This window comes from Phocoena phocoena, chromosome 16, assembly GCF_963924675.1.
Source record: "Phocoena phocoena chromosome 16, mPhoPho1.1, whole genome shotgun sequence".
Taxonomy (NCBI): Eukaryota; Metazoa; Chordata; class Mammalia; order Artiodactyla; family Phocoenidae; genus Phocoena; species Phocoena phocoena.
Window position 1 is genome coordinate 27,185,537 of NC_089234.1, and position 10,594 is coordinate 27,196,130.

A 10,594-nucleotide genomic window follows, 5' to 3' on the forward strand; every position below is an offset into this window, starting at 1 on the left:
GCGGCCCGGCTGAGGCCTCAAGACGGGCAGAGTATGTCCAGGCCTCCACAGGCCGACGGCACGGCACCAAACGAAGAAAAACAAATGCGTAGAGGCTGAGGGAAGAGGAAGAGGAGGAGGCAGCGGCAAACAACGAAGATTCTGATGGGGGGAGAGCGGAGTAGGGAAGGGGGGGACGCAAGCTGCCTTCCCCCGGGTCTGGCTGCCCGCAACACCGGTGGAGACCAGGCCGGGGGTCTTGTTCGCGCCGGCCCCGGAAGGGTCATTGGGGCCAGTGGGAGGGTCTGGGCCCGAGGTTCACTACATAGGAGTAGGGAGGCTGCTGAAGAGAGGGCGTGGTCCACCTAATGGAACTGTAGGGGCCTGGGAAAGAGCTGGAGGAATTAAGCATTGGTGGATGTTTGATGGGATGAGTGTGATCCCTCAAGATCAGGAACCCAGGGACTTGTGAGGAGTGGAAAAGCCAGAGGAGGCTGGTTCCACTCAAACGAAATAAGGCTGTGGGCAGTATGCACTTAGCCTCTCAGGCCCAGCAGCCTGTGGCTCCCTTCCATCCAGGGCGAGCTTGGGGACCCCAGCCGACACGGTTGGCTGGCGCGGCGGGAACTGTATCTATGGGTACGGGAGAGGCGGGGGGGCAGAGGCAGAACCTGGGGATCACAGTGGGTGAAAAGTTCCATGGCTTCCCTGGAGCTACACTCTGACCACAAGGAAAATCCCGGCCCGGACAAAGCAGTTCCCGGGTACTGGGCTCTGAGCACAGGTGCCTGCCTTGGCCACTTTGCTCAGAGCCACGCTGCCCGCGTTCTCTGTGCGGTTGGGCACTACCACAGCTCGGTTTCCCGCAGGTAGGGCTCCCTCGTTAGCTATTCTGGCCCAGGTCCCACCACCTGTCTTCTCTTGCCTGGGATCTTAAGAACGGCTAAGCTGGGACAGCCCTGCCCAGTAGGCGGCCCTCTGACCGGTGGGGCCCGAGGGGATCGGGGACCAGAGGGTCTCCTGGGATTGGGCCGGGCGGAATCCAGGATGCGAGCAGGCAGGAGTCTTCTATCTGGCTCCCCTCCTCAAGCACGATAGTGACCTGCCCTCCCCTCAGCTGGAACTCGAGGGGAGGCACTGGCGGCAGCGCTAATGCAATGAGCCCCCGCGCGGCTGCTGAATTATTTACGCGCAGTTTATTACGAGAAGCCTGACTCAGGCCTTTCCCGCGCCTGCCTAGCCACGCTGGCCGGCTCCTAGGTCTCCTCACCTCTCCCCGCCTAGGTTCCTTGGCCTATCCACCTCGTCTAGCCCAGGCTCCTCTGCATGGCCTGCAGCCTGGCGCCCTCCCACAGGCAGAGGCTGTGGAATGGGTAGCCTGACCACCGTTAGTGGTTTTGCCCAGACCCAGGAGTTCGTTTAGTAAGAGAGAGGTCAGTTCTTGGAGCTTCCCTAGATGGCAAAGAGAATGGAACCCGCCCCCGCCCCCGCACCGTGAACCCAGGAGCAGCAAGGGCTGGGGTGCAGCCTCTCCCCAACGTCCCCGCCCTTCAGCCCCAAACAGCCATCCCAGGAGCCCACCAGCCCCTGCCTCAGGCTGCAGAACCTGATGGGGGTGCACAAGGGACCAGGGATTTCATCCCAACCTCAGCAACTCGATGCCCAGGCCAGGGAGGGAAGAAGTATGGGGCACCCTGTCTCCTGCTCTGGGCTGGCGTTTCTGGCCTCCTGCTTAGCTGTTCCCCTTGCCAAGAAAGTGGTCCTCATTTCTGCACCTACCCCAATGCTCCTGGATTTTTGAGGCTCATGTCAAATGCCACCTCCACTGGGACAGAACCAGACTCCCCCCACTATCATTTACCCTCCTCATAGTCCCCTGGGCTACTGGGGTAGGGGTGTGTTTCCTGCCACTCCTGCCTGCCCATCTCTCTGCTTCTTCTGTCTGATCTTCCTCTCTGCTTCTGGGCCCAAAATACAATGGGGACTCAATCCTGTTTTTTTTAAAAAAGAGGGAGAGGGTGAACAAACTCCATTCCTGAGTCAGGCCATACTACAGCTGGGTCGAGAACCAAGGACCGCCCTCTCCATAGCCAAAAAGCATGAAAGAATGAGGTCTCTGTGCCCCTTTTGTATGTTGGAGGTATGAGCAGCAAGAGTGCGTCACACATCTGCACAAAGCTGGCAAAACGATACCACCCTTCCCTTACACCCCTTTTCCTCTCTCTGGCGCACAGGCAGAGGCCCCTACCTGGCTCTCCGTTTTGTCTCTTATTATTCGTATTCATTTGACAAAGGCATGGAGAGCTCTTGGTATATGCCAGGCTCGCATAGGGCATGGAGAGGAATTTCAGTTCCCCAAGTTCACAGCCAGGCGGAGAGGGAGGCAGAAGGGCAGATGACAAACCAGCAGTTCCTGGCAATCTGACACGGACTCCAAGGGGGGTATGCTAAGGAGCACAGAGGACTGAATAGGGCATTCATTCATTCATCTTGGGCACCGCAAGATAAGGCGACCACTAAAAACAGCAAGAGGTGTCAGGCGGGAATTCCCTGACTGTCCAGTGGTTAGGACTCAGTGCCCTCACTACCTGCTACCGGGTCCCGGATTTGAGTTCTGGTCAGGGAACTAAAATCCCATAAGCCGTGCAGTGCGGCCAAAAAAGAGAGAGAGAGAGAGAGAGAGAGAGAGAGAGGGGTGCCAGGAAAGGAAGCAACAGAGACCCTTCCTGGGGAAGCAAAGGCTTGGGACCAAAAAGAGGGCTGCCCTGGAGGCTGCAGAATATGATCATCTGGGCCTTGAGCATCTCTCCCCATCTCTACCTGTCCATATTTATCACTCAGTGGTCTGTCTATGCCCCTCACACTTCCAAAGGGCAGTCAATTCCCCCATGCAGGGCTGAAGGGCCAGGAAGAGGCTGGGCTCTGAAGGAGTTCAGTTCACAAAAGAAGTTGGGGAGGTGGGTGGAGAGAAGCAGGGAAGGGCGCTCTCCAAAAAAGTGCCCTGGTCATAGACCCTGCCCCCATCTCTCTTTGCCAGAAGAAGTCCTGAGAGCTGGGCCTGGCCAGAGACAGCAGGGCAGGTCCAGAAGCAGGCTTGGAGCCTGGTCTGAATTTTGGAGCAGCTGGCTCCCTGCTCCCCAGGCCTGCAGAGAGGCAACTTCCCTCCCCCTTCCCCTATTGGCCTGCTTCTGGCTTTAACCTTTTCTGGGTCTCCAATCCCTTTTGAGAATCCAATGTGTTATGTAATATTGCCCCTGAAAAAACGTGCACACTTGGGCTCACATACATAATTTTACACACAATTTCTGGGATCTGCAGAGCCCCTAAAGCCCATTCAAGGAAACTTTGGGCTCTGGTTAGATACTTTGTGGTTCCAAGATTAAGACCTGAGTCAGAAAAAACATTCTTCAAATCCTAATTACTCCCAAACAGGCTGTGTGACTTTGGAAGTGTTACTTAACTTCTCTGGGCCTCATTTTCCTTGTATGTAAAATCTGGGTAATAGCAGTAGCTACCTCACAGGGTTATGAGTAATAAATAAAATCAATAAAAACTCTTAGCCGGAAACCAAGCACATGGTAGCCAAGCACATGGCAAGAGCTTATGGTGTTTATTGTCATGGTTACTGTTGTTGTTACTGCAGAAGGTGGCCCAGGGCAGAATATAAAAACCAAGTAGGCAGTCCTGGTTCAGCCAGGGTGGCAGGAAGCCATCTATCGGAGTCTACTTCTACAGCAGAAGAAACACTCTCTGAATTCCACAAGGAGTGTCACAGTAGCAGGTCCCTGGGGGACAAAAATGATCCTGATTTGTGGTCAAGTTAACTAATTTCAAGCAATGTCAGAACCTTTTTTCTGAAGGAAGCGCTGGCCTGAAGGCCAATGCTGGTGCTTACATAAATAATCGGGACATGAATGGGGCTACCAAAGCAATCTGGATTAAAGCCGATGGAGCCTTTGAGGGTTTACTTGAATATTCTCTCATGCTAAGGAATAACTCATTTTGTCTGAGTCTACAGGGTCCTCTTACCCTCGCAATTCATGCAATTTTCTTTCCCTCCTCTTTGTCCGGAATATTCACTGAACTAGGGGGAAAGCAGATTTGGGGCAGAATAATCTCTTCTCCTTCCACTGGAGACCAAAGAAGGCTGGGCCCTGGTGGTATAGGCAGCAAGCAGGAATTCGGGAGTCAGGATACAGTATAGACCAGGCTTTGAAGACAGGCATTCCTTCTATGGAGCAGACTCCAGGGACCAGCTGCTTCTACCTCCAGGGGAGAAGACACTGGCCCAGTTGACCGGGGGTGGGAGACCCCAGAAAGTCTTCCTGAACCAGCACTGAATCCCAAGAAGGGGGCTGAGTAGAAGGTGAGATCCTGGAGCAATGGCAGAGTTCCTTCCCACCAACACTCACCCCACCTGCCTCTGAGTTACTCCCCTTTCAAAAATCTTACTATCTCCAAAACTCCTCTGAGGTGGGACCACCAAAGCCCAAGCCTTGCCCCTCCACAATACATAATTGTTTATCCTCTATTTGCTTGACAAAAACTCATTCAACCAATAATTGAGAGTACCCAGGTTCTTGCCTGGCCTGTGAATATCTGAAGTGGATGGAATCCCCATATCAAGGACCCTGCCCTTAAGCATCTCCCATTTTGGCAGGAGAGGGAGTGAGGCTAAGGGCAAACCCAAAACACAGCTCCTACCTCTGCAGAAGGAGGCAGTGGGTTTGGGCTCCCAGGATCCCAGAAGGTGCCAACCTCCCACACACTGAGGTCTGGAGTTGGGGTTAAACCACAGGGTTGGGGGAAAAAAATCAGTGTGGCAGTTGGGCTGGTTTTTGAAGATAATCTGGATGGGGTGATGGAGGTAGGGGGCCCTAAACAACAAAACAGGCAGGTGACACCATGTGCCCCCTGATTCCCCAACTATGCTGGCCAGAGCTGCTTGGCCAGCGGAGAGCACAACCAAATAGACCAAAAAACCCAAAACCTTGGGATTGGGCAGTAGGTGCCTGCTGGGAAGAGAAGGAGAGATTTGACAATGATGGGTGGAAGGGGTAATGTAGCAGGTGATTGTGGACTGTCCTGTCCACTTTGACACAATGTGGCCAGAGACTAAAGGTCCAGGGAAACAGGACTCCAGTGGAGGAATTCTATGCTACCACCCCTCTGCTCCCCAATTCACTTTCCTCACCTTCCTGGCAGCCTCACAATAATCCTGAACTCTGCTGTTCCTGAGGGACTGGGAGATGGGTAACAGCAGGGTTGTCCTTAAGATCCTGTCTTGCCGACCAATAGCAGGTGTGGAGACAGGAACAGACTGGAAAAGTGGGGGAGGAGGGGTATTATGGGAGCTCCTCAGGAGGATGGGGACCAAAGAGTCCCTATTTCCTGATCTGGAAGGGATCTGCTAGCATGGGGGATATGGCTTGCCTGAGGCTCTGGGTCAGGGCTTTGGGGGTTATGGCAGGAAAGGGCTGTGGGCCAGAGGCTGAGGTGAGATCCTGAGAGCAGGAAGTGAGAGGAGAGAGCAGACCCCTTTTGGTCCCAGAGCTTCCAACCTAGCAGGGTTCAGCTCCCTGGAGCCCTCTTCTTCAGATCCCTCTCCACCATCTCTGGACTCCGACTCCAGGCCCAGTCTCACCTCATGGGCTTCCAGAGCAGCACTGATGCATCAGAGACAAGCCTGCCTTGGGGATAGTTCTGCAGCTCTGGGGGAACATTCTCACCATTCCTGCTTCTAAAGCACCTGTCCTCCCCCCCAAAATGCAGGACAAAGATGCGGAAGAGGATAAGTAGATCTTCCCAACACTGCCAAGCAGGCCTGGGGCAGGCACTGAGGTCCCAAACAAGAATCCTTTCTCCCTACACTGTCCCCTTTTACTCTGGAGAGCTGCAAGCCTTGTTCCAAATGAATAACTAACCAGGAGATAAAGAAACTGATCTCTGATGCTCAGAGGACCCTATGCTAGAGGCATCAAGGAAGAGAACTTGTCCCCTGCCCCACAGCCCAGCTTGGTTTGCTCTCTGGAGCAGGTATGAAGGGGCAAGAAGTCCAAGAGGTCCTATTCTTCCCACCCCAACCTCTGCGCTGGGCCACAGTCCTCTGCACTGGCCTCTCTAGGGCCTTCTCTAGACCAAGCAGGGCTGCCAGACTGCACTGCCTGCCCAGGAGTTTACAAACAAAGCAAGGGAAAGGGCTAGGGCTGTATGTGGGGAGGAAACTTCCTCCCTTGGCTACAACCTCTCTCCTCCTCCCCTCCTTCCTACAGGGGTGGAAATGGAAAATTAGGGTGGCAGGGCAGGTGGCCCCACGCAAACCAAAGAAGGGACTCAAGAGAAAAAAAACATCAAAAACGGAGGACATAGCCCCCTTGGGTGCCTCAGGGGAATGAAAGACATAGGTAGGGGTTCAAGCCACCAAAATACCCACAGGTACACACATACGTACTCACATACGTTTACACAAATAAACACATGGAGAACCACACACAAATATACATATTCAAAAACATAAACACATTCAAATACACACATAAATGCTCGCCTGATATGCACAGAGTTCGGGCCGTAGGGTTCCCAGTGCCCAGTCGGACTCGAATGCCTCTCCCTGCGGGTTCCTGAGATCGCAGCCTCATCCGTGGCCCGGCCCCCTCCGGGCCCCCGCCACGCATCCGGAACAGCTGGAGTCGGCCTGGCGGTGCACTCAAGCCGGGCGCTGGGCTGGGCGGGGCCGGCAGCGGGGCCCCGGCCGGGGCCGGGCAGAGCTCAGCGGGGAGGCCCTGAGCCTGCCCCGTTAGCCCCGGCACCCGGTCCGGCTACCACGGTCGGACGCCGGTCACCACGCGGGCCGTGGCCCCAGCTGGCCCGGAGAGCCGCAGCCTGAGAAGAGTGTGCAAGATTGCCGGAGGAGGTAAGGCTGTCGCTTCAGGCTCAGGCGGGGGAAGAGGTGCCTAGGGCCACCAACAACTCCCCCGCTCCACCTCTCGGTTGGGGAAGGCTGTGTCCTCTGACTGGCCTCCTCTCCCAACCCCTGGGATCCCCCACCCCTGTGTCCTGTGTCGCCTCACCCAGGGCTGCAGAGCCTCCTTGGACCTCCCGCGGGCCAACCCGAGGGCTGCAGATTCCTTTTCGCCAGGCGCGTTACCCAAGGCCGTGGGTGAGAGGCAAGTGGATCTAGGGGTAGGGGCGCTGGGTCCTTGATCTCAGCCCGGCAAAGTCCGCTCTGGGCGGCGACGGGGCCCACCCAGGCTCCTGGTCTTACCTGGCCCGCGCGGCGGATGCATACCTCCCCGGATGGGCTCCTGCCGCGCTTCTCCGGCGCCAAATCCCGTGTTGGAGAGCCTGAGACCTCCGGGCCAGCGCTGCCATCACAGCCAGGCCGGCGGGAGGCGGGTACGCCGGGAGCGCGGCTCACAGTTTGGGGTGGGGGCGGCGGCTTTTCAGTCGCCGGTGGTTCGGGTGCAATAAAGGAGCCGCTAATGTAATTTACAAACAGCTCGGGCCGAGCGCGGCGCAGCGCCGGGACTGACAGGCGCATTAGGCAGGCTAATTCCAGCCGGCTCCTCCTACCCCAGGCCCGCTAATTAATGAGCTTCCCAACTTAGAGCTGCCTGCCTTGGACAGACAGAGAGTGAAAGAGAGGACGAGGGAGAGAAGGAGAGAGACGGGGGGGAGCAGAGAAGAGAGAGGGAGGGAGCGAGGGAGGGAGAGAGGGAGAGAGAGAGGGAGAGAGAGAGGGAGAGAGAGGGAGAGAGAGAGGGAGAGAGGGAGGGAGAGAGGGAGAGAGAGAAGAGGAGAGAGAACAGAGAGAAAGAAGAGAGGAGAAAGACAGAGAGAAAGAGAGAAAGAGAGAGAGAAGTGCCGCTGCAGATAATTGATTACTCTTCGATCAAGGCTAACTTGTTAGCAATAGTCAATTGCCCCATCTCTCCGCCTCCCCTCGCAGTACGGGATCGGCGCCCTCGCCTCGGCTCTTCCAACTGCCGCCGCCAGGACCCGGGGCCAGGAGCCGCCGCGGAGCCACCTGACACCTTTAAATAGCACCGGGGCTGGCGAAACTGGAGCCCCGCGCGGCGCGCCCCGGCTCGCGCCCCGGATTGCTGGAAGCCCCGGCGGCGGTAGCGCCCGCGTCAGCGCCCTCCTCCTGGGGCCCCGTGCGGCTGTGCTCGCCTCTGCCGCTGCGCTAATCGGCCCCGAGCCCGGCCCGCGCGCTGCCGGGCGCGGCCTCCTTCCCGCCTGCCGCCCGCCCGCGCCTCCCGGCGCCCGAGCTGCCCGCGGGCTGGGTCCCCGAGGCCCGAGCCGCCCCGGCCGGGCCCCCAAACGAGGCCGAGATGACTTCCAAGGAGGACAGCAAGGCGGCGCCGGGGGAGGAGAGGCGGCGCAGCCCGCTGGACCACCTGCCGCCTCCCGCCAACTCCAACAAACCGCTGACGCCGTTCAGCATCGAGGACATCCTCAACAAGCCGTCTGTGCGGAGAAGTTACTCGCTGTGCGGGGCGGCGCACCTGCTGGCGGCCGCGGACAAGCACGCTCCGGGCGGCTTGCCCCTGGCGGGCCGCGCGCTGCTCTCGCAGACCTCGCCGCTGTGCGCGCTGGAGGAACTCGCCAGCAAGACTTTTAAGGGGCTGGAGGTCAGCGTCCTGCAGGCAGCCGAAGGTAGGCGCCGCCACTGGGTTCCCCGGCGCCCAGCACCAGGCTCCCGGCTCCATGTGTCCCACGCTTAGTGCTCTCTGCCTCTGGCCGCCCCCTCCCGCGCCGGCTGTCTGGGCCCTCCAGCCCAAGCCGCTGCCGCTGGGAGTGGAGATGCGTGGGACAGGACCCAAACCCTATTTCCAAGGGCCTCTGGATAGGCCAGAGTCGAGTGACCGCGGAGGGGAGGCAGGAACCCAAGATCTCTCTGCAGTCTGCCTGCTCTGCTTAACTCCCTCCCGTTCTCGGTGGCCTGGGTACTGCTAGCCCTGTTCCTGGGGTGGGGAATGGAGAGCCTTTGCTGGGACCTTTTGGGTAGGGGTAGAGCAGGGCTGATTGCGACAAGGTGGAGAGCCAACATTCACACCCAGGCAGGGCGTCCCTGTCTGGCTCTCATGTTCTAGCGACCTCGGGTCTTTCAAACCAACTCTCAGGTGAAGCGGCAGAGACCAAACCAATTTTTCCTAGGGACTTCCGGTAGACGAGAGATGGGGGAAGGGGGCTTGCCATAGCCTAGGCTTGCCCTAGTCCGGGTGGCCAAATCTAATCCTAGAAGGGAACAGCGGCAGACTGCAGGCCGGATGGGTCTAGGTGGGGTGAGTAAGGACCGGGGTGGGGTCTCCTCTCCTCTGGCACAAGCCTATACTTTGGTTTCCTCTCAGGCCGCGACGGGATGACCATCTTTGGGCAGCGGCAGACCCCCAAGAAGCGGCGAAAGTCGCGCACGGCCTTCACCAACCACCAGATTTACGAGTTGGAGAAGCGCTTCCTCTACCAGAAGTACCTGTCCCCCGCCGATCGCGACCAAATTGCGCAGCAGCTGGGCCTCACCAATGCTCAGGTCATCACCTGGTTCCAGAATCGGCGTGCCAAGCTCAAACGGGACCTGGAGGAGATGAAGGCCGACGTGGAGTCCGCCAAGAAACTGGGCCCCAGCGGGCAGATGGACATCGTGGCGCTGGCCGAACTCGAGCAGAACTCGGAGGCTGCGGGCGGCGGCGGCAGCGGCTGCGGCAGGGCTAAGTCAAGGCCTGGCTCTCCGGCACTCCCCCCAGGCGCCCCGCAGGCCCCGGGCGCCGGGCCCCTGCAGCTCTCGCCCGCCTCCCCGCTCACGGACCAGCCGGCCAGCAGCCAGGACTGCTCGGAGGACGAGGAAGACGAAGAGATCGACGTGGACGATTGAGCGGCGCCCGGCATCTTCCGCAGCCCCGGGCTCCTAGCGCTCTTTGCCCGCCACCTCCCGGACAGGACCGCCAAGGGGAGCTGGGACCTCCTCTGCAACTCCCGCCTTCTCCCCTGTCCCTGGCCCGGACTCGGCTCCCGGCAGCCGCCTCTTTCCTCTCGAAGCAATAAACCCGGGCTGGCCGGCCAAGCCGACCGCCGCGCGCGGCCTCCGCTGCCCCGGGAGCCCTCGCCGTGCAATTCTGTATGGCTTCTGTATAAATATTTAAACCTATATACCGGGTTCTTCCCACCGCAGCCTGACTTTTTTCTTTCTTTCTTTTATTTTTTAAAATCTCGGAGTTTCCATGTTCTCAAAGCTCAGGCTGCCGGGTTTGCTGAGGGCGAGGTAGAATCGAGGGTAATGAACACTTAACCTCGAGGTCTGGAGGAGGGGCCGCCCCGACTTTTTGATTTTTCCCTGCATGTGGCGAATGCACCGGCCCTCTCCCTCCTCACCTCCCTAGGCCTATTGCAGTTGATTTCTTTTATTTCTTTCTGCCTTTATTGCCCCACACACACCTGGGAAGGGGCTGAGGGGGGCAACCGGGTCTTGACTTGCAAGTTTCAAATCGATGTTTCCCCCTCCCCCCCAGCGAAAGAAGTCTGTTTTCGATGCCATTTCTGCCTCCTAATGCCCAGTAATGCTATTTTTAAGATTCCTCCCCACCCTCTCCCGGTTGCCTGGGACTGACTATTGGGG

At 58.2% G+C, this 10,594-nt stretch overlaps 1 protein-coding gene across 1 annotated transcript; it reads left to right on the forward strand.

The window, feature by feature from the left end:
- The first annotated feature begins 8,179 nt into the window (after positions 1–8,179).
- LBX1 (ladybird homeobox 1) lies at positions 8,180–10,214 on the forward strand. Its single transcript, XM_065894556.1, has 2 exons — positions 8,180–8,637; positions 9,333–10,214. The coding sequence occupies exons 1-2, from the start codon at positions 8,313–8,315 to the stop codon at positions 9,851–9,853; spliced, it is 846 nt and encodes a 281-aa protein (XP_065750628.1). The 5' UTR covers positions 8,180–8,312; the 3' UTR covers positions 9,854–10,214.
- The last annotated feature ends 380 nt before the right edge of the window (positions 10,215–10,594 follow it).

Excerpts from the sequence above, each read along its gene's own strand:
- LBX1 (XM_065894556.1), top strand. The coding sequence starts at position 8,313 with ATGACTTCCAAGGAGGACAGCAAGGCGGCGCCGGGGGAGGAGAGGCGG. Across the intron at positions 8,638-9,332 it reads CGTCCTGCAGGCAGCCGAAG|GCCGCGACGGGATGACCATC; the intron begins GTAGGCGCCGCC and ends GTTTCCTCTCAG.